Source organism: Henckelia pumila, chromosome 3 (genome assembly GCF_033568475.1).
Source record: "Henckelia pumila isolate YLH828 chromosome 3, ASM3356847v2, whole genome shotgun sequence".
NCBI lineage: Eukaryota > Viridiplantae > Streptophyta > Magnoliopsida > Lamiales > Gesneriaceae > Henckelia > Henckelia pumila.
In genome coordinates, this window is record NC_133122.1 from 149,333,009 (window position 1) to 149,356,438 (window position 23,430).

At 41.0% G+C, this 23,430-nt stretch overlaps 2 protein-coding genes across 3 annotated transcripts; one reads left to right on the forward strand and one right to left on the reverse strand.

Moving 5' to 3' along the window:
- Positions 1-4,635: 4,635 nt before the first annotated feature.
- On the forward strand, positions 4,636-18,351 carry LOC140889724 (uncharacterized). Its single transcript, XM_073297447.1, has 7 exons — positions 4,636-6,237; positions 6,583-6,645; positions 6,871-7,263; positions 14,843-15,136; positions 15,239-15,384; positions 15,769-16,235; positions 18,266-18,351. The coding sequence occupies exons 1-7, from the start codon at positions 4,636-4,638 to the stop codon at positions 18,349-18,351; spliced, it is 3,051 nt and encodes a 1,016-aa protein (XP_073153548.1).
- A 2,495-nt stretch (positions 18,352-20,846) lies between these two features.
- On the reverse strand, positions 20,847-23,041 carry LOC140887424 (protein EARLY RESPONSIVE TO DEHYDRATION 15). Of its 2 annotated transcripts, XM_073294666.1 has the most exons (3): positions 22,889-23,041; positions 21,871-22,240; positions 20,847-21,231 (listed from the first exon to the last, which is right to left on the reverse strand). In XM_073294666.1, exons 2-3 carry the CDS (start codon positions 22,208-22,210, stop codon positions 21,077-21,079), a joined length of 495 nt encoding a protein of 164 aa, XP_073150767.1. In that variant the 5' UTR covers positions 22,211-22,240; positions 22,889-23,041; the 3' UTR covers positions 20,847-21,076. The 2 variants fall into 2 exon arrangements, with proteins under 2 accessions (XP_073150767.1, XP_073150768.1); XM_073294667.1 differs by lacking the exon at positions 22,889-23,041 and having other exon boundaries at positions 21,871-22,872.
- Positions 23,042-23,430: the final 389 nt, after the last annotated feature.

Below are 23,430 nucleotides of genomic sequence, written 5' to 3' on the forward strand. Positions count from 1 at the left end.
GCAATCTATCAGAGGGATTAATTATCCGTTCGTGGACCTGATTGAAGAACAGTTCGTCCATCAGTTCCAGGGATATACAACAAGAGCAGAGCAATCTGTTGGTGTCCATAATCTCGCTTCGAGATTGGAGGTAAAAATTTATAATTGTTATTTAATTTTTACACACACAATTTAATCGTTAAGTTTTGATACCCATTATGGAATCGTTCCATATAAAATTTTTAAACTTCCGCTGCACCGGATATCAATTCTGATTGATCTGATCGCCGCGTTTTCCAACACAAAGTGCATTGGAATTGCATCGTCAAACTCTACAAGCTTGCCAAATTTAATGAATTTTGGAGTAGTTTTGGCCATCACTGCCGTCTTCCCCGATTTTCCCGTGACCTTCGGCATGTTAACCATTTTTGACCGGTTCGACATGATAAATCCAAATATTCAAGTTTCGAGTCAAGATTCGAAACCGTGAAGCGGTGAGAACGGAATAAAGTTTGCGATTTATCGGTCAAAATTTGACTAGGTTTGACTTTTGACCAATATGTGATTTTTCGCAGATCAGAAGCCTGTTTAGGATATTTAGAGGCAGAAATCAGCAGTTTTGGGATTTGAGCTTTCCAGAATTGGAAAGTTATGAGATTCTCAAGTCCCGATCTACGCAATCGTATAAGTTTTTTGTGCATTTTAAACGCAAAGGCATGTTATACCCTTCCTTGCTCACTCATTTAGAGCAGTATATTCACTGTTTTGATTATTAAAATCATTTTATTGCACTTGTATGTGGATATGGTAGCTCAAGTTTTAATTCATGCATCATTCACGTTTTTATGCATTGTGGCTTGGTTTTGGATGATTTTTCTGCTATGGCTGAGTCTTAGCTGTTGTTCACTGGTTTGGTGGCTGAGATAAGTCCCTTTGAGTCTTGGTTTAAGATTGCTTGAGCTAGTGTTGGCTAGGTGAAGATCGGGATGGTTGTAAGGGTGGTCTACCTATTGGGCAGCTCTGGCAGGGCTCAGGCAAGTGGGTTGTCTGGGTCGGATCAAGTTTATTAGGGTCATATGTTATGGATTTGGGTCCGGGTTATTTTATTTTGGGCCGGGTAATTTATTTAGGGGTCCAAGTTTGTTTATTGGGTCAAGTTCGTTTATTAGGCCAAGTTTATTTTATTGAGCCAACTTTATTTTATTGGGTCAAGTTCGTTTATTGGGTCAAGTTTATTTTATTGGGCCAAGTTTATTTTCTTGAGCCAAGTTTGTTTATTGGACCAAGTTTCTTTATTGGGTCAAGTATGTTTATTGGGTCAAGTTTCTTTTATTGGGCCAAGTCTCTTTTATTGAGCCAAGTTTGTTAATTGGGCCAAGTTTCTTTATTGGGTCGAGTTTGTTTATTGGGCCATAGAGTTTGTTTTATTGAGTCAAGTTTGTTTATTGGGCCAAGATTATTTGGCTTAAGATATTTATTGAGGCTTAATTTATTAATTGGGCTAAATTTGTTGATGGGCCTAAGTTGTTTAATTTATTTGATTTGGCTAAGTTTTAAGTTGGGTTAAGTACTATTGGGCCAATCTAAGTCTAGTAGGGTCATTTTAAGTGTGATTGGGCTAGCCTAAGTATTTTTGGGTTAGGATAAGTGTTAATGAGTCAGTCTAAGTTTATGGGCTTTAGTTAAGGGGCAGCAACTCGAACTAGCCAGTGGCAAATTAAATAGTCCGTAAATATATATTTAATAGATGTATATGTATATTTTGATATAAGTATGATATTTATTGAAAATGAATTAAATATATATTTACGGGCAGAATTTTAAGGAAAATGATATTTTTAAGTTCATGATACGTGCATGTATTTTATGATGAGATAATGGCATGTAAAGCAAATATTTTGTGAAGTTAATGTGATTTGTGACAAGTACGGGACTAGAGGTTGGGAAACCGGGCCCGATGAACTTTCTACTTATGTTTATGAGCCTTCGGATCCCCAGAGGTTTGGTGAAGAGGCATAGGAGGCGTAGGAAAATCCCATAGGTTTGGTGACTTCGCCGCCATGTACGTTAGTTTTTAGATTGATCAATCGCTTATGGTTGCACTTCACTGATATGACCCACATGAAAATGATTTTTATGTTTATGTCATGCCAATGCTTATGTTATGTATTACGTTTATGATCAAGATTATGATGATGTTTACGTTTATGACTCAGTATTATGCAAATGTTTTTATGATCATGCATGCATAAGATACTTCATGATATTTTTATATGATATGTGCTTGTATGCAATCTTATTATGTAGTATCTGCTATTAAAGGGTAAAGCATACTGAGCCTCTAAGCTCATTAGATCTAAATAGTGTGCATTTAAGGTCCAAAAAGTCCACTAGCTTAATCACGGTTAATTGGTTAAATTATATGATTTAATGCATGTTATTTAAAATGTTTAATTGCTATGTTTAATTATGTGATTAAATCAAATGCCTGAAATTTTATGCAATATGTATGATTTTAAAGTTTTTATGTTGGAATTAATCTTGGGTCGCAGGAACGAGTTTAGCCTTGAAGCGAGTAAGAAAATATTTTTTTTTAATTAAGTTTAAAGGTATGTAGTGTATTTTTATTGGGATAGTACAAATTTTAAAGGATTTTAAATGTAACTAATGGGCCGTGTTGGAGCCCATTAGTCACAAAAGAAATAAGCGTTCAGATTTTTTTCTGAACTCTCATTTTCTTGAACGCTCTCTTTTCTTTCAAATCGCTCTCACTCGAACGCTGCATCAAAGCTAGGGTTCTTCGACTTCTCAAGGCTAGATCGTTCCGCCGTCCAGGTTAATCCCAATCAGACGATTCAGGCAAGTTTTTACTGTTTTTAAACCCATTCAAGAATATATGTATTTTTTTTAGGTAAAACCCTAAGTGTTTGATTGATGATCTATGCATGTTTCTTGAAAATTTTATGAGTATGTTGCTTGATTGTGATACGTGAAGCATTCCTGATGTGTTCGGTTCATGTTTATTGAGTTTTGAAAGATTTGAATGCATTATATCATATTTTTGGGTAAAAGTAGTTATGAAGGTTTTTGACTCAAAATCTTTGAATGTTTGATGTATTGGTACAAGTTATTTTGAAATTTTGATGTTGTTGAATGGTATTTTTGATGAAAAAATCGTCCCTAAGCAATGTGGTTTTGAAAAAGTGCAGAAAATATCAGTTTTCGGAAAAAAGAGTCGCGACGGCGCGCCCGCGCTGCCAAGCAGCGCGCCCGCGCCGAGCGCCAGCACTTTTGCGAGTGGGCGGCGCACCCGCGCTGGTTGTGCGTGCGGCCGCGCCGGTGGCAGTGCCGAGACGGCGCGCCCGCGCTACAGGGGTAGCGCGGCCGCGCCGCAGGCTCGAACTTCCCACCCCATTTTACGAGTTTTTGAGTCCCAAAAATCATGATTTTGATATTTTAAGGTATTTTAATTATTTTTAAGAATGTTCATGAAGAATGTTAAAGCTTTCAGGGTCCAAAACGGACGGAATGCCTCACGTGGATCGGTCAAGTTATGTATTGCATGATTATGTGATTTTCTCATAAAAGCTAATTTATCATGAAATGATTTGAAGGAATTTAAACATGTAGCATCACGAGAAATTTTATGAGCATGTTACGAGGTTTATGAAAATGATATGATATGATTTGATAAGATGAATGATATGATACATGAAAAATATTTTGATGAATTATGCGTCGTGTGGTGATTATATGGGGTATGCACTTCGGGATGAGCTCCGGAGCGGCTATCCAAACATGGCTCATGGGATGGTTATATGGGGTATGCACTTCGGGATGAGCGCCGAAGCGGCTATCCAAAGAATGAAAGTTTACGGGCGTAATGCCATATGCTTTGTTGATCAACAGGAAACCATGAATGGCTCGTTATGACGGTTACCACACTACTCATACTTCATCACCTCAAATATTTTTATATTATGGCTACATCAAAGTTATGTTTATTGCATGAAAGTTTAAGTTAATGTTTTTCTTTTAAAGTAGAAAATCCTTTTTCTGCCTGTTCTTGCTGAGTCTTTCGACTCACTATACTTGAATGGTGCATGAAACGATGATGTGGATGCTTACATTGATGATTATGTGACCGGGCATGAAGAAGAGGCCGGGGTCGGTCCAACGGGCAATGCATAAGTGTGAACGTTTTAGCTTGGGAGATGTTTTAAAAACATTTATTTTATTTTATTTTTATTTAATGAGAGGCAAACAAGTTTAATTTTCTTTAGTTGTTGGTCATGTTTGGCAAAGATTTTTAGATACTATTTTATTATGTGAAATTTTTATATGCTCCTTTTAATAAAGAAGATGATGCTTCCGCAAAATTTTTATTTTTACCAAATTTAAGTATGTATGTTTGAGTAACGTTTCGATTGTGAAATTGGGACGTTACAGCTTGGTATCAGAGCAGTTCGCTCTGGGTTTGTCGCACGCATGCATTCTCGCCACGACCCTATGCTTTGTCTTCATGTCTGTAAGTTTTATTTTATGGATTGTTTAAGATGCATGATAATGTTTTTGATTTATAGTGTATGCCTATTGAGTAGGATGTTATGTTTGAATAACGTAATTAAGCATGTGGACTGTATGGACATCAGGATCATGGCTAACCGTAGGAATCCGAACAATGAGGACAATCAGAACAACCAGTTTTTGGCTGGGTTGGCGACTCTGTTGCAAGAGCAGAGTAGAGCCCAAGGGGAACAGATTCAACATTTAATCCAAGCACAAGCGGGAGGACGGAACAACAATCAGCCGCTATTAACTAATCCGATCTTTAAACAGTTTAAGGATCTAGAGCCACAGGAGTTCAAAGGAGGGGCTGATCCCCTTGTAGCCGAGGAATGGGTGCAGTCAGTGGAGACTATTTTTGACTACATGCAGCTCACTGATGCAGACCGTGTGAGGTGTGCCATCTTTATGTTTCGTGATGATGCACGAGTTTGGTGGCAGGGAGCCCGTTCTGCTGTGGATATGACTACGTTGACTTGGAATAAATTCAAAGATGTGTTCTATGGAAAATATTTCACTATCAGCACCAGGACTAGACTTGCTAGAGAATTTCTGGAGCTCCGCCAAGGAAGCATGTCCATTGCCGAGTATGTGAAGAAGTTTGAGAGAGGGAGGTACTTTGTGCCCATGATTTCGGGCAATTCTGCAGAGGAGTTGAAGCATTTCACAGAGGGACTGAATGCCACTATTCGGCGAGATGTCAGGTTGAGTGGGGCACAAACGTACCGAGCAGCAGTGGATGAGGCTATGTTGTCAGAAAAAGATGGGAATGATATTATCAAAGAATCGCAAGCGAAGAGGATTAGTTACCAAGGGAGAGAGCAGCAAGGGTCTAGTCAGAAGAGGTCGTATCAAGCTCCAGCTCAAAGGAGACCGCAACAGCAGCAGCGCCAAAACCCCAATCAGGCGCGACCTCAGGGACAGAATCAACCAAACGCCAATGCTCCAAGGCCGGCGAATGTACCTATCTGTCAAAAGTGTGGGAAGTCACACTCCGGTCAATGCATGCTTGGGACCAATACTTGTTTTTTCTGCAAGAGGCCAGGGAATTTTGCCAAATACTGCCCGCAGTCAAAGGAGCCTGTCAAGGAAAGAGTGTTTGCTATGACTCACGATCAGGTTGACCCAGATTCTGCAATTGTCTCAGGTATGATTCGTATTGCTGATTTACCTGCATTCGTGTTGATAGATATAGGAGCTACGCACTCTTTTATGTCTGTTAGTTTTATGATGAAATTGAGGGTCTTTCCGAATGAATCTATTTCGGAATTTTGTGTGTCGTTACCCTCAGGAGAAGAACTGAAAAGTAGTAGTGTGGTAAGAAATTGCAAGGTTCAGATGCAGAGTCTAGTTTTGTGTGCAGATTTTATTGTTTTGAAAATGGTGTATTTTGATGCAATTCTTGGGATGGACTGGTTGACTCGGCATGAGGCTATTATTGACTGCAAACGGAAAACTGTCTCTGTGATAGATCAGAACGGGAAATCGTTGGTGTTCCGCACTATGTCTAAGAAGAGTGCACCAGGTATGATTTCTGCAGGAACAGCCTGGCAATTATTGAGTAATGGGTGTACAGGATTTCTTGCGAGTCTAATTGGTGATCTGGAGGTACAGCGACCGAAACTTGGGGAAGTGGAGGTAGTGAAAGAATTTTCGGAAGTCTTTCCCGATGATGTTGCGAGATTGCCTCCAGTTAGGGAAGTCGAATTCGGGATAGAATTGTTGCCTGAAACTTAGCCAGCTTCTAAGGCACCGTACAGATTGGCACCGACCGAGATAAAAGAATTAAAGGATCAGTTGCAAGAGTTGCTAGATAAGGGGTTCATCAGACCGAGTGTATCGCCTTAGGGTGCACCGGTGTTGTTCGTCAAGAAGAAAGATGGGTCAATGAGATTGTGCATTGACTACAGAGAGCTGAACCGAGTTACAGTGAAGAACAGATATCCCTTGCCCAGAATAAACGACTTGTTCGACCAATTGCAAGGGGCAGAGGTGTTCTCAAAAATCGATCTACGATCAGGTTACCATTAACTGAAGGTAAAAGATGCAGATGTGCAGAAGACAGCATTCAGGACTCGCTATGGCTACTACGAGTTCTTGGTAATGCCGTTTGGGTTGACCAATGCACCAGCTGTGTTCATGGATTTGATGAACATGGTGTTTCAACCTTTCTTGGATCAGTTTGTCATAGTCTTCATAGATGACATATTGATCTATTCTCGTAGTAGGGAGGAACATCGTCAGCACTTGACTACAATGTTGCAGATTTTGAAAGAAAAGCAGCTGTATGCTAAATTCAGTAAGTGTGAATTTTGGCTGGAGCAGATTTCATTTTTGGGTCATATAGTTTCAGCTAAAGGGATTGAGGTCGATCCATCTAAGGTGGAAGCGATTCGGAATTGGGTTGCTCCGAAGAATGCTACAGAAATACGAAGTTTCTTGGGTTTAGCAGGCTACTACAGGAGATTTATTCAAGACTTATCTAAGATAGCTCTACCATTGACTTTCTTAACTCGAAAAGGTGTGAAGTTTGTGTGGTCAGATCAATGTGAGAAGAGCTTTGCCGAATTGAAAGAAAGACTGATGTCAGCGCCAGTGCTAGCAATTCCCAAAGGCACATGTCGTTTTGTGGTTTATACCGATGCTTCTAAGAGTGGATTAGGAGCTATTTTGATGCAGGATAATAAAGTAATAGCATATGCATCTCGACAGCTGAAGGTTCATGAGAGGAACTACCCGACTCATGATCTTGAATTGGCGGCAGTGGTTTTTGCTTTGAAGCTTTGGAGACACTACTTGTACGGTGAAAGATGTCAGATTTTTACTGATCACAAAAGCCTAAAATATTTCTTCACTCAGAAGGAGTTGAATATGAGGCAGAGGCGATGGCTGAAATTGGTGAAGGACTACGTCTGTGACATTAGCTATCATCCGGGTAAGGCTAATGTTGTAGCAGATACATTGAGTCGCAAGTCTGTGACATTGAACCAATTGTGTAGTAGCCCGAAACCAAAATCAGTAATTAAGGAATTAATCATAATTACTTGAATAGAGTTCGAAAGCTCCGAAGGTAGGTTCGAAAGTTCCGAACAGGATCGAAAGATCCGATGCAGGATCAGAAGCTCCGATCATATTACGTCAGGCATGACGATTGGCTAGATCGGAAGCTCCGATCAGGATCGGAAGCTCCGATCACCCCCTATCCGAAGTCAACAAGTGATATTTTGACACGTGGCAGATCAGGATCTTCGGAAGCTCCGATGGCAGGATCGGACGTTCCGATCGAGGTTCGGACGCTCCGATCGAGGATCGGAAGTTCCGATCGTTGTCTATAAATAGAGGGTCGAGGCTTCATTTCTAATTGCCAATTCCGAGTGTTTCCCTCTCCTTTCTAGTCTATTCGAGTTGTTCTAGCCTTCCTAGGCATGACCCGACGTTCGACGAGGCGTTCGATAGTCGTAGCGGAGTTGCCCAAGTTCTGGAGGCATCGACATCAAAGGGCTAACGACGGACGAAGGTATAGCTTTTGCTTCCTATAAATATTTAGGAGTATGCAATAGCTTAGTTAAGGCTTTTAGAGCACTTTAATGATAGTAGTATCATTTGGCAGTGTAGAGCAGACTATAGGCGTGGACCTAGAGTTGGTAGAGCTTGCACTGTTTTGAGGTACGAAAGTACTGTTCGAGATATCCTGACTGAGTATGCATGTATTATGTGACTGCATGGTTTATATGTCATTGATTTATGCTGCATTCATTTGCATACTGAGCTATCTCCTTCGAGATGTCTGTTAGTATGGTTTTTCCCTATCTTGTTAGTGGTTGGACTTTCATCGATTTGGGTTCGGCATATCCACTTGTATTATGGTATGGGAGCCACCTCTTGAAGCGACGGCACAGCGTGCTACATACCAGGGCCGAGTCTGTCTCTGTTATCTGATCCTTGACCTCGAGTTTATAGGGAGTTCACTTTGCATGCATGTATACTCATACTCTCGTACTGAGCGTTTTATGCTCACGTCTCGTACTCTGTGTTTCTGGACACCTTATTCCATGGGGCAGGTTTGCGATTGGACGAGGCGGGTGGATCCAAGAGGGGCTAGTCAGTGGTTGACCAGCTGGAGCTTCGTCTAGGTTTTATTTCTGTTGTTTTGAAGTTGATACAGCTATTCGATTTGGTTGTATATTATTTGGATAAATTACAGATTCCTTTACTTGGGATTGTATAATGTTTATGGTTTCCGCAGTTTATTCTGATATCTGTTTTATTAAGTTAATTGCATGCCTAAGCTCTGTTAGTAGGTGATCTGGGTAAGGGTCACTACATTTATGGTATCAGAGCATGCATAGTATTCTTGGGATTTAGACTCTGCGTAAGGTAACTGTGAGGTACTTTTGTAGATGGTAGATCGTGACGACCGGAGTTCTCATGGCAGTATTGGTGGGCGTTGGGGTGATGCCGACCGGGAGCCTCGTCGAGAACGGCGCCATCGTCATCATGACGATGAGCGTTTCACTGTGCGTCGATTCTTAGCTATGGGTCCTAAGCCCTTAGTTGGAGGTGAGTCTCCGGAGGATGCGGAGAATTGGTTAGACCGCATGGAGATGACTTTTCAGACTTTCCAATGCACCGAGGAGCAGAAGATGGAGACCCTGGGTTATCTTCTGGATGGACGTGCGCGCAGGTGGTGGAGGTTTACTTCTGCACCTTTTGTTGCGGCGAGAGGAGTGGCCACCTGGGCCGAGTTCCGCACAACTTTTCAGAAGCTGTATTTTCCTCCTGCACTCCGTCAGTCGAAGGCAGGCGAGCTTCTGAGTCTGAGACAGGGAGCCATGTCTATTGATGAGTATCAGCAGAAGTTCTTTGATTTGCTATCCTATTGCCCCGAGATTGCTGACAGCTCTGGGATGAAGTATAATCTGTTCCTTCAGGGCCTTAACCCTGAGATCCATGACTGTGTGGCGGTTGGCGACGACATGTCCTACGAGGGTTTGGTGAGCCGTTGTCACCAGGCGGAGGACAGCATTCGGCGGAACAGGTCTTTCCCTCAGTCAAGGCCTGCTACTTCTTTGGGTCCCCGTGCCCAATCTTTCAAGAAGTCTGGATCTACTTCTTCCTCTGGTTCTGGAGGTGTTGTCCGTTTCGGTAAGAAGGACAAGTGTGATAACTGTGGGAAGAACCATCCATCCGACAAGTGTCGTAGAGCTTCTGGAGCTTGTTTCCGTTGTGGAGAGACTGGTCATGTCCGGAGAGATTGTCCACTATCTAGGGGAGGCGGTTATGGATCTGGTTCAGGAGCTGGTTCTCAGGCTACTGTACAGCAGAGGTCGCAAGGACAGCCTGCTGGGAGTTCTCATTTGAGGCCACGAGCTTCTGGTCAGGTGTTTGCCCTGAGACATGATCAGGCAGTGGAGGAGAATGAGAAAGTCATCGCAGGTACATTTCTGCTTTATGGTATACCTGCTCTTGTACTTATTGACACTGGTGCATCTCATTCCTTCATTTCTGCACGTTTTGTTAAGAGGCATAAGTTACCATGCATTGCACTAGACGTAGTGATGTCTGTTTCTACTCCGACGGGCCAATCTGCTTTGGCTAAGCGTCTAGTGATGGGTTGCCCTTTAGAGTTCGAAGGGAACATTCTGTTAGCGAATCTCATAGTCCTGGCGATGGACGACTTTGATTGCATTCTGGAAATAGATATGTTGACTACCTATCGAGCTTCAGTGGACTGCTATCAGATATTAGTACGCTTTCATCCGGAGGGGAGTGAGAGCTGGTTTTTCTATGGTAAGGGAGCGCGACCCCCGATGCCTTTGGTATCAGCTTTGAGAGCCTGTCGAGCTCTAGAGTCTGGCGGGGAAGGCTACCTTATCTATGCAATTGATTTGTCCGCTGTGAGTATTGGGATAGAGAGCATTCCTGTTGTTGATGAATTTCCAGATGTATTTCCTGATGAGATTCCGGGTTTTCCTCCTGCTAGGGAAGTCGAGTTTGGCATAGAGTTGATGCCGGGTACTTTACCTATTTCTCGAGCACCGTATCTTCTGGCTCCGTCAGAGATGCGTGAATTGAAGAATCAGCTACAGGATCTTTTGGACAAGGGGTACATTCGTCCTAGTGTATCTTCTTGGGAAGCTCATGTTCTTTTTGTAAAGAAGAAGGATGGGTCGATGCGGTTGTGCATTGACTATCGGCAGCTGAATCGAGTCACTGTGAAGAACAAGTATCCGTTGCCTCGTATTGATGACTTGTTTGATCAGCTGCAGGGAACGTCAGTTTACTCCAAGATTGACTTGAGATCTGGGTATCATCAGTTGAGAGTCCGTGATCAGGACGTAGCCAAGACTGCATTCCGTACTCGCTATGGGCATTACGAGTTTCTAGTAATGCCATTTGGTTTGACTAATGCACCGACTATATTCATGGATCTGATGAACCGTGTCTTCAGGGAGTATTTGGACAAGTTTGTCATGGTCTTCATTGACGACATCTTGGTGTATTCGCGTAATACAGAAGAGCATGTTTCTCACTTGCGGTTGGTACTACAGAATCTTCGAGATGAGCAGTTGTACGCCAAGCTGAGCAAGTGTGAGTTATGGATGGATAGAGTGGTCTTTCTTGGCCATATCATATCCAGGGAGGGGATTTCTGTTGATCCAAGCAAGATTGAAGCGGTACTTAATAGGTCGCGTCCAACGACAGTTGCTGAGATCCGTAGTTTTCTGGGTCTAGCAGGGTATTATCGTCGCTTCATTCTGAACTTCTCTCAGTTAGCTCGACCGTTGACGCAGCTTACCCGCAAGGGTGTGGATTTCGAGTGGTCCTCTGAGTGTGAGGAGAATTTCTGTGAGCTTCGACGGCGGTTGACTTCTGCGCCGGTGTTGGCATTACCGTCAGGATCTGGAGGGTATGTGGTATACACGGATGCTTCTCTTCAGGGGTTAGGTTGTGTTCTGACTCAGAATGGGCATGTGATCGCATACGCTTCTAGACAGCTGAAGCTTCACGAGGACAACTATCCAGTCCACGATTTGGAGTTAGCAGCCATTGTGTTCGCTTTGAAGATCTGGCGTCATTATCTGTATGGCGAGAAATTTGAGATCTTCACCGACCATAAGAGTCTCAAGTATTTGTTCACTCAGGCGGAGTTGAACATGAGGCAAAGACGTTGGATGGACTTGCTTAAGGACTATGATTGCGAGATTAAGTACCATCCGGGAGCTGCTAATCTCACCGCTGATGCTTTGAGTCGCAAGGTGCGACTATCCGTACTTCAGACTTGTTCGATGTCTAGTGCGATCAGTGACTGTTGTACTTCGGGATATACTTCAAGCATAAGAAAGGTATGCAGAGTATCCAGATGTTTGCGATATTATCTGAGCCAGCTTTGTATTCGCGAATTCGAGAAGCTCAGATGTCTGATTCGAAGATCCAGCGTTTAGCTCGTCTAGCTAACGAGGGTAGCTCGTCTGGATTTCATTACCAGTCAGATGGCTTTCTGTGTTTGTCTGGTAGGCTTGTGATTCCGCAGGATGAAGAGTTGCGAGAGGAGATTTTGTCTCAGGCATATCGCACTAAGTTGAGTATTCATCCTGAGAGCAACAAGATGTACAAGGATCTACGTACTCGTTTCTGGTGGAAGGGAATGAAAAGCAGTGTTTATCAGTTTGTTTCGAGATGTTTGGTGTGTCAACAGGTCAAGGCAGAGCACCGACGACCTGGAGGATTGCTTCACAGTCTGCCTATTCCTAAATGGAAATGGGAGTTTATCACAATGGACTTTGTGACCCATTTGCCGGTATCCCCGAGAAACTGTGATGCTATCTGGGTTGTGGTGGACCGACTCACCAAGTCAGCGCATTTCATTGCCTATAGCCGAGAGTACTCTGTGGATCGCATGGCACGGATGTACATTCAGGAGATCGTTCGACTTCATGGAGTGCCTGTGAGCATTATCAGCGATCGGGACCCCAGGTTCACTTCTAGATTCTGGGGGAGTGTTCAGCGTGCGATGGGTACTACTCTCAGTTTGAGTACTGCCTATCATCCGAAGACTGATGGTCAGTCAGAGCGCACTATCCGTACTTTGGAGGATATGCTTAGAGCATGCGTCATGGATTTTGGTTCAGCCTCGCAGGATCATTTGTCATTGATCGAGTTCGCGTACAACAACAGCTATCATACTAGTATTGGGATGGCACCTTTTGAGGCGTTGTACGGGCGACGTTGTCGTACTCCACTCTTCTGGAAAGAAGTGGGGGAGAGACAGGCTGAGGGACCGGAGTTTATCCAGCAGGCAATAGACATTGTTGATCAGATCAAGAAACATATTAAGACTGCACAGGATCGTCAGGCCAGCTATGCTAATATCAAGCGTAGGCCTTTGCAGTACGATGTCGGGGAGAAAGTGTTTCTGAGAGTGTCACCTTTGCGCAAGATTCTCAGATTTGGCCTTAAGGGCAAGTTGTCTCCCAGGTTTATCGGTCCGTTTGAGATCTTGGAGAGCATTGGCGATTTGGCTTATCGACTAGCTTTGCCACCGCATCTATCCAGTATTCACGACGTGTTCCACGTATCTCTGTTGCGATGGTATGTGGCAGATGAATCTCATATTCTGCAGCGGTCTGAGGTTCAGGTGAATAAGTATTTGACTTATGTTGAGAAACCTATTCGTATCCTGGATTATAAAGATAAGGTTTTGCGGAACAAAGTCATTCCTTTGGTTTTAGTTCAGTGGCAGCTCCGAGGCACTGAGTAAGCTACTTGGGAGCTTGAGGACAGGATGCGTGAAGATCATCCTGAGTTGTTTTGATTTCATTCTTAAGTTATATTCTGTTGCAAACTCTGTAAACGTTTGATTTGAATAAAGAATGTTCCTGATTTTTGTATTGCATTCAGTACTTAAGATCTGATTTCGAGGACGAAATATCTTAAGTAGGGGAGAATGTAGTAGCCCGAAACCAAAATCAGTAATTAAAGAATTAATCATAATTACTTTAATAGAGTTCGGAAGCTCCGAAGGTAGGTTCGGAAGTTCCGAACAGGATCGGAAGCTCCGATGCAGGATCGGAAGCTCCGATCATATTACGTCAGGCATGACGATTGGCTAGATCGGAAGCTCCGATCAGGATCGGAAGCTCCGATCACCCCTATCCGAAGTCAACAAGTGATATTTTGACACGTGGAAGATCAGGATCTTCGGAAGCTCCGATGGCAGGATCGGACGTTCCGATCGAGGTTCGGACGCTCCGATCGAGGATCGGAAGTTCCGATCGTTGTCTATAAATAGAGGGCCGAGGCTTCATTTCCAATTGCCAATTCCGAGTGTTTCCCTCTCCTTTCTAGTCTATTCGAGTTGTTCTAGCCTTCCTAGGCTTGACCCGGCGGTCGACGAGGCGTTCGATAGTCGTAGCGGAGTTGTGCCCAAGTTCTGGAGGCATCGACATCAAAGGGCTAACGACGGACGAAGGTATAGCTTTTGCTTCCTATAAATATTTAGGAGTATGCAATAGCTTAGTTAAGGCTTTTAGAGCACTTTAATGATAGTAGTATCATTTGGCAGTGTAGAGCAGACTATAGGCGTGGACCTAGAGTTGGTAGAGCTTGCACTGTTTTGAGGTACAAAAGTACTGTTCGAGATATCCTGACTGAGTATGCATGTATTATGTGACTGCATGGTTTATATGTCATTGATTTATGTTGCATTCATTTGCATACTGAGCTATCTCCTTCGAGATGTCTGTTAGTAGGGTTTTTCCCTATCCTGTTAGTGGTTGAACTTCCATCGATTTGGGTCCGGCATATCCACTTGTATTATGGTATGGGATCCACCTCCTGAAGCGACGGCACAGTGTGCTACATACCAGGGCCCAGTCTGTCTCTGTTATCTGATCCTTGACCTCGAGTTTATAGGGAGTTCACTTTGCATGCATGTATACTCATACTCTCGTACTGAGCGTTTTATGCTCACGTCTCGTACTCTGTGTTTCTGGACACCTTATTCCATGGGTCAGGTTTGCGATTGGACGAGGCGGGTGGATCCAAGAGGGGATAGTCAGTGGTTGACCAGCTGGAGCTTCGTCTAGGTTTTATTTCTGTTGTTTTGAGGTTGATACAGCTATTCGATTTGGTTGTATATTATTTGGATAAATTACAGATTCCTTTACTTGGGATTGTATAATGTTTATGGTTTCCGCAGTTTATTCTGATATATGTTTTATTAAGTTAATTGCATGCCTAAGCTCTGTTAGTAGGTGATCTGGGTAAGGGTCACTACAAATTGACATTCGAGCAGGAATTGATTGCTAAAATTGAACGGATGAGGTTGGAGGTATTCGAACCAATGGAGGTATGCACTCTAGCAGTCTTAACAGTAGTACCTAGTTTGCTTGAAAGAATTCGTGCAGGCCAAGCTTTTGATGAACAGTTGACGTTGTGGAGGAATAGAGATGAATCTAAGGGTGGTACATTGTACACTGTCAAAGATGGAATTGTTCATCACCGAGGTAGAATGTGGGTGCCAGTAGTAGACTCACTGAGAGTTGAAGTGATGACTGAAGCCCATACTGTTCCGTATTCCATTCATCCAGTAAGTACGAAAATGTATAAGGATCTGCAATCCTTATATTGGTGGCTAGGAATGAAGAGGGATGTTGTTAAATTTGTGAATGAATGTTTGACTTGCCAGCAGGTGAAGATCGAGCATCAGAGACCGGCAGGACTCCTGAAACCATTGCCAATACCCACATGGAAGTGGGAAGATGTCACCATGGATTTCGTGATAGGATTGCCAGTTTCAACGCGAAGGATGAACTCGATTTGGGTGATAGTTGACAGGTTAACTAAGTCAGCTCACTTTATTCCAGTCAGGAATAACTTCTCGATGAATCAGTATGCAGAGCTGTACATTCGAGAAATTGTCAGATTGCATGGAGTACCAGCGAGGATAGTATTTGACAGAGACCCTAAATTCACTTCAAACTTTTGGGAAAGTTTACATAGAGGATTGGGAACGAAGCTAGCTTTCAGTACAGCTTTCCACCCTCAGACAGATGGTCAGTCAGAACGAGTGATCCAAATACTCGAAGACATGTTGAGAGCTTGTATGATCGACTTTGGAGGTAATTGGGAATCGAAATTGCCTTTAGTGGAGTTTACTTAAAACAATAGTTATCAAGCAACTATTGGCATGGCTCCTTATGAGGCGTTGTATGGGAGAAGGTGTAGAACTCCCATACACTGGGACGAAGTTGGAGAAAGAGCTGTTTTGGGATCGGAAATAGTGACCCAAACAGTAGATGTGATAACCAAGATCAGAGACAGAATGTTGACAGCTCAAAGTCGACAGAAAAGTTACGCCGACCAGCGACGTAGAGATTTGGAGTTTGAAGTAGGTGACCATGTATTTTTAAAGGTGTCACCATGGAAAGGTATTATGAGATTCGGGAAAAAAGGTAAATTGAGCCCAAGATATATAGGACCTTTTGAGATCCTAGAAAAGGTTGGGGCTCGAGCTTACCGAGTGGCACTACCACCCAACTTGGAGGGTATTCACAATGTCTTCCATATCTCCATGCTAAGGAAGTATGTGGCAAATCCCTCTCATGTTATCCGCCATGAGCCAGTGGAATGGACGCCAGACTTGTCCTACGAGGAGATGCCTGTTCAAATCTTAGACAGACAAGTTCGTAGGTTGAAAAACAGAGAGATTCCAATGGTGAAAGTCTTATGGCCCAACCAGTTGGTTGAGGAAGCTACTTGGGAAACCGAGCATGATATGCGAGCATGCTATCCTGAACTGTTTGGTAAGTCGAATTTCGAGGACAAAATTCTTTTAAGGAGGGTAGAGTTGTAAGGTCCAAAAAGTCCACTAGCTTAATCACGGTTAATTGGTTAAATTATATGATTTAATGCATGTTATTTAGAATGTTTAATTGCTATGTTTAATTATGTGATTAAATTAAATGCCTGAAATTTTATGCAATATGTATGATTTTAAAGTTTTCATGTTGGAATTAATCTTGGGTCGCAGGAACGAGTTTAGCCTTGAAGCGAGTAAGAAAATATTTTTTTTTAATTAAGTTTAAAGGTATGTAGTGTATTTTTATTGGGAGAGTACAAATTTTAAAGGATTTTAAATGTAACTAATGGGCCGTGTTGGAGCCCATTAGTCACAAAAGAAATAAGCGTTCAGATTTTTTTCTGAACTCTTATTTTTTTGAACGCTCTCTTTTCTTTCAAATCTCTCTCACTCGAACGCTGCATCAAAGCTAGGGTTCTTCGACTTCTCAAGGCTAGATCGTTCCGCCATCCAGGTTAATCCCAATCAGATGATTCAGGCAAGTTTTTACTGTTTTTAAACTCATTCAAGAATATATGTATTTTTTTTTAGGTAAAATCTTAGGTGTTTGATTGATGATCTATGCATGTTTCTTGAAAATTTTATGAGTATGTTGCTTGATTGTGATACGTGAAGCATTCCTGATGTGTTCGGTTCATGTTTATTGAGTTTTGAAAGATTTGAATGCATTATATCATATTTTTGGGTAAAAGTAGTTATGAAGGTTTTTGACTCAAAATCTTTGAATGTTTGATGTATTGGTACAAGTTATTTTGAAATTTTGATGTTGTTGAATGGTATTTTTGATGGAAAAATCGTCCCTAAGCAATGTGGTTTTGAAAAAGTGCAGAAAAGATCAGTTTTCGGAAAAAGGAGTCGCGACGGCACTCCCGCGCTGCCAAGCAGCGCTCCCGCGCCTGATTCGCGCAGGTCTGTGCACAGGAGGAGCGCCCGCGCCGAGCGCCCGCACTTTTGCGAGCGGGCGACGCGCCCGCGCTGGTTGTGCATGCGGCCGTGCCGGTGGCAGCGCCGAGACGGCGCGCCCGCGCTACAGGGGTAGCGCGGCCGCGTCGCAGGCTCGAACTTCCCACCCCATTTTACGAGTTTTTGAGTCCCAAAAATCATGATTTTGATATTTTAAGGTATTTTAATTATTTTAAGAATGTTCATGAAGAATGTTAAAGTTTTCAGGGTCCGAAACGGACGGAATGCCTCACGTGGATCGGTCAAGTTATGTATTGCATGATTATGTAATTTTCTCATGAAAGCTAATTTCTCATGAAATGATTTGAAGGAATTTAAACATGTAGCATCATGAGAAATTTTATGAGCATGTTACGAGGTTTATGAAAATGATATGATATGATTTGATAAGATGAATGATATGATACATGAAAAATATTTTGATGAATTATAATTTTATGAGCATGTTACGAGGTTTATGAAAATGATATGATATGATTTGATAAGATGAATGATATGATACATGAAAAATATTTTGATGAATTATGCGTCTTGTGGTGATTATATGGGGTATGCACTTCGGGATGTGCTCCGGAGCGGCTATCCAAACATGGCTCACGGGATAGTTATATGGGGTATGCACTTCGGGATGAGCGCCGAAGCGGCTATCCAAAGAATGAAAGTTTACGGGCGTAATGTCATATGCTTGTTGATCAACAAGAAACCATGAATGGCTCGTTATGACGGTTACCACACTACTCATACTTCATCACCTCAAATATTTTTATATTATGGCTACATCAAAGTTATGTTTATTGCATGAAAGTTTAAGTTAATGTTTCTTTTTAAAGTAGAAAATCCTTTTTCTGCCTATTCTTGCTGAGTCTTTCGACTCACTATACTTGAATGGTGCAGGTAACGATGATGTGGATGCTTACATTGATGATTATGTGACTGGGCATGAAGAAGAGGTCGGGATCGGTCCAACGGGCAATGCATAAGTGTGAACGTTTTAGCTTGGGAGATGTTTTAAAAATATTTATTTTATTTTATTTTTATTTGATGAGAGGCAAACAAGTTTAATTTTTTTTAGTTGTTGGCCATGTTTGGCAAAGATTTTTAGATACTATTTTATTATGTGAAATTTTTATATGCTCCTTTTAATAAAGAAGATGATACTTCCGCAAAATTTTTATTTTTACCAAATTTAAGTATGTATGTTTGAGTAACGTTTCGATTGTGAAATTGGGACGTTACAGTGCAGGTGAGTATGATATTAGTAAGGAGGTTGTGTCCCGACTGGCGGCGAAGACCTCTGTGCATCCGTAGCGAGCTAGCACACCCGTGACCTTCACGTTTTTATGTTTCAGTGATTATGAGATTGTATTAAACTATTTTCCACCATTTTACGTTATTGAACATTCATGCATGAATTTTTAATTTGTTCGAGTATTTTAAATTATTAGCATGCAATTGATTTTAATTATACATTATACTTTATTAAAAATCTATTTTAAGTATAATTGCATATATGTATGGGCATATATGTAGCATTTAAAAAAAAATTCGAGTAAGGATTGTTTCAAAAATATTTAACACTTAAAATTTTAATGAATCTGTGCATAGTGTGCGAAGCAGCGAAGGGACACTAATATTATATATTGATGTCACTCAGAAAAATTGGATAGAGTAGGTGGGCAACCTCCCGAATAAAATGTGTGTCATGAGTAGTCTTGATTTTGTATAGGTATTCCGAGCAGGATGAACATGAATACTCTTGACGGGGTAGTGTGAGCATGGGTACCCTTGACGGCGTAATGTAAGCATGAGTATTCTTGAATGTGTAGTCTGAGACTGGGTATGATGAGCCCGAGTACCTTTGACAAGGTAGAGTGGGCCTGAGTACATTTGACAGGGTAGGATGAGTCCGGGTTGGATGATCTGCACACACTCAAACAAGAAAGGTTAAAGAAACGCCGAAAATATTTTCGGCATGGCCACTCTGACGCTTAAGTCAGTGAAGTATTCATGCATAGGAAATAAAAATACTTAAGAAAATAAGTATAGAAAATATTGGAGAAAATGAATTGATCTCCCTTTTTTTATTTTTTTTTTTAATGAAAATGACTTCATTAAAAGGGTAATGAATTGATCTCCCTTGATTATACCTTTGCTGGGGATATTTATAGGACACCAAGTTGGTGACCATCCATGGTTCTCGGATAGTGGCCACGATGTAGAGACGTGGTCACGTTCAAGTCTGGCAACGACTTGAAAACGTGGGAGGGAACATGTTCCTTGATTATCGATGGAGGTGGCCCATGATGGATTGGCTTAGTCTATCTGTCTTGTCTAACAAGGGAAAACTTCAGTGCGCTGGAAGTTCTTGGGATGCCAAGGCTTTCCTTCCTGGTCAGTCACCCTTTCCAGCTGGGTTGTACCATTCCACCCTTACCTCCCGGGTTCTCTTGACTTGGCCAGACACTATTCTGCCCGGTCCCTCCTGACTCCTGAGCTCTCCCTTCCCCGTCAGAGTACGACGATGACCTGGGAATTTACCGGGACATCATATATCATACAAGAACACTTTACATCAACTATATGAAGTCGTGATTTAATTTTATATTTGTCTGAAATGCCTTTCATTCATAGGCTACATGATTTAATATATTGCAATCGCATTTTTATATTTTATTTTTCTCTCCTACCCATTTCAATTAAAAAAAATTTATAACTTTTATCTTAATTTTGTTTAAAAAAAACCTCATTCTTTATATTTTTACGAAACACACGCATCATATAGTGGATACTGGTATAGAGAACATTTGTTTGCTTCTTTTGATATGATCATCTGGAATTGTATCCCCATATTTAAATTTAAAAAAATATATAGTTACTACATAACAACACATAATTCTTTACCTTTTTTAAGCAATCAAAGATGTTTAGAAAAATAAAACAGAATCAATATCAGCATACAAGCTACATGCATCACATTACAAGTTGTCATCATTTCAAACAAATATGTTGAATTGAACTAAAATTCCAATGAATTTCCAGATATTGATAGAATTGGGAGATAAAAGCGAGAGAATCTAGACACGAGAAACTTGGGCAAATGCTCCATAATCTGACTGACATCTGGCTTTGTAGTATGCATAATTATCTATCTAGCCCATTTCCGTGTGCATAACTCGAACTGATTCTGTTATAATCTATTTTCTTTATGGACGGCTGCGGAAATTTGGGTTCTTGAATAACAGAGTTTTGAATCGAAATGGGAGACGTATGCTTCCAATCTTGATGCATAACTGAATCATACACCATTTACGGTGATACAAATAATTTATTGATGTATTTCAGCAATAATAACAATAATAATTTGAACTATAACTCAAACAGGTAACCGTACGGGAGCCATTACTCATGAGTCATGACATTAAAAAAAGATTTGCAGATGTGTAAGAAAGAGTAATATACAAAGCAAGAAACAATGTTCAACTCAATGACCTCTTTCCAATTCATTTCCTTTTTTAAGACTACGAACATCTTCTTGTACATATTTCAACACTTGGTTGGTTAAAAACTAAAAACAGGGGGACGTCAGAACATTAACAAGGCTCAAATACAAAGAGTAGCAACCTTGTTTTTTATACAGAAAGTTACATGAAATAAAGACAGCTTCTGTTAAGCAAGCTGCAAAGTACTACAACAACCTACAACACTTCAGCGAGGCTGCTGAATGGATCGTGGGCTGTGTTTCGGGCTAACATGTTTGGCTGGTTTTTCCCAGTACCTCATTGGCTCCCTTGGGGACTTCAGGTCTCTTTGTTTGGGCATGCCGATGCTCATCACAAGCGCATCCGAATTTGAAATGAAACCTAACAACCCATTTCACATACAATAAGATGGATGTTCCGAATTTTGGTGGGCGTAAGCATACTTTTTGTAAAAAAATCATTCAACTTCAGCTAGGCATATCCCCGAACTCTATCATAAACTAACAAAAAAAGAAAAGAAAAGAAAAATTGGGGAAAAACAAACCTACAACCTAATTACATGAACTCTTCCAAAGCAGTTTCTCATCCAAAGCACTCAAGGGTCGCCAAAAAAATAAACAATGTCTCGGCATATATGACAAATGTTAGCACTTTGGCATATCATACTAACCTTTTGTTTAAAATTCAAATATTTGATGAGAACAAACCTAAATCAACTTGAGAGTCGAGACAGCAGGATAAATCATTAATGTAATGTTTGAGATTGGTTCTCAAAAGCACTTTTGAGTTTTTCCTTGGCAAAATTGGATTGCTTTTGGGAAACACTTTTGAGTTTTTCAATCATAAACACTACCTTAATTTACCAAAATAAGTATGGGTTCTTATACCACAAAAATTTTCAAGAAGCCCGCAACTATGCAAGTGAACAGTTGATTGAGCCACACAAATAAGGAAATAAGAAAAGATCAAGTGATGATAAAGGCTTTATACGGCAATAGCCATTAAAGGAAAGTAGTATACCATTTTCGGACACTCCCTTGATCGCCTTGTTCCCATGTCCAGACTCAGCCAATTGGAGAAATTCCTCAAACTGCGCTTCCATGTTTAATATATCTTCATCCACACCCAGGTCAATGTTATCAGGCAACAATTCAATGACATCGTCCCCGACAGAAACATCATTCTCAGCGAATTCATCTTCTCCTTGGCGTTGACTGATCCAGTAGTCATGGAACCAAGTCGATGTGTTTACAAGATTCCACCACTCTGGTGAGAAATCCTCCACTTGCCGCACAGCGGCTGGGATGAAAGGCCGTGCATTTGGATTGAGCGATGACCTTCTTCCAGATACTAAAGCCATGATCGTTGAGATGATAAAAACCAAAATCTCCTGAAAGTTTAAGAATTTGTCTTTCACATAATTATTAATGATTTTTAGTATAGTAAAAGTGGTAATTAACACTTGAAATTTAACAATCGTCTCATGAACAGAAACGTAGCAACCAATTTGCACAAGCAAAATCTAAGAATTCAATTCCAGAGGCAAACAAATATAACGCGTTTCCTTTTCTCGCAACCCTAACAGAGCGTTATAAAAGCGTAACACATGATGGAAAAATAAATAGGAAGAAAGTTAAAGTCATCTCTTCCTCACGGCCGAAACCAATTCAAGAATTAATTTTCATGATGTTAGAATCGGAAACACTACAGAAAGAAATTCCGGATCTTCGGCTGCTATTTTATAATTTTACTTCATACAAATCAACGAAGAAAATCACGCATCCCAATAACACAAAACCGACAGATCCAGGCAAGGTATCGATATTCCGAGAACAATTTACTCAGGATCAGCGACAACCGAACTAATTCGAATCAAAACCACTAATTTCAAACAGATAATCTTCAGATCTATCGATCGAAGGTCGGAATCAACAAATCAAAATCCATAAATCAGATAATTCGATGAATCAATCGATCGAACTTCGAAAAATGTTATCAGAGATTGGAGAAAAAGACCGAGTCTACGAGGCGTACGTACCCTTTGTAAGATATCAGATACGACGACGAGTTTCGCGAGTACACGTAAAGATCAATGACTCGTTCTGAGCAAAAGTTGACGCCATTTATAAGCCCGTGCAAACCCGAGCCTGTGAGGTCGGCTATCAAAATCTTAGGCTTGGAAAAATTACCGAACCTGCGCCATGATTGACCTGCCAGAAGTCACTCTGAGAATTTTAGGTTCGCTGTGGTTTACTTTAATAATTAGTTTTGTTTTATATATATATCATTATCATCGGTGTTCATTGTTCATTTAATCTCATTTTACTAACTTTATAAAATAAGTGGCCTCCACATTATATTTATGTCTCGACAACAGACCATATAGTGCAAGTGTGCAACTATCTGTTATTTAACATAGATTAAAAAAAATCTCTTTTGAAATGCTTTTATAGGTTAACTTTATGAAACATATCTCTTATTAAAATAATATATATGAAAACGTGTTATTTTTGTATCTTAAATTTTTTTTTTTTATGAATGTGAACAATATTGACTCATTTTACGAATAAATATCCGCAA

What these genes read in the sequence shown, in the direction of transcription:
- LOC140887424 (XM_073294666.1), bottom strand. Translation starts at nt 22,210, where the DNA reads ATGGCTTTAGTATCTGGAAGAAGGTCATCGCTCAATCCAAATGCACGG. An exon ending in CAAGGGAGTGTCCGAAAATG is followed by an intron (nt 21,232 to 21,870) that starts GTATACTACTTT and finishes ATGGGTTGTTAG; the next exon opens with GTTTCATTTCAAATTCGGAT.
- LOC140889724 (XM_073297447.1), top strand. Translation starts at nt 4,636, where the DNA reads ATGGCTAACCGTAGGAATCCGAACAATGAGGACAATCAGAACAACCAG. An exon ending in ATGCATCTCGACAGCTGAAG is followed by an intron (nt 7,264 to 14,842) that starts GTTCATGAGAGG and finishes ACATTCGAGCAG; the next exon opens with GAATTGATTGCTAAAATTGA. An exon ending in AATCTTAGACAGACAAGTTC is followed by an intron (nt 16,236 to 18,265) that starts GTAGGTTGAAAA and finishes TGAATGGTGCAG; the next exon opens with GTAACGATGATGTGGATGCT.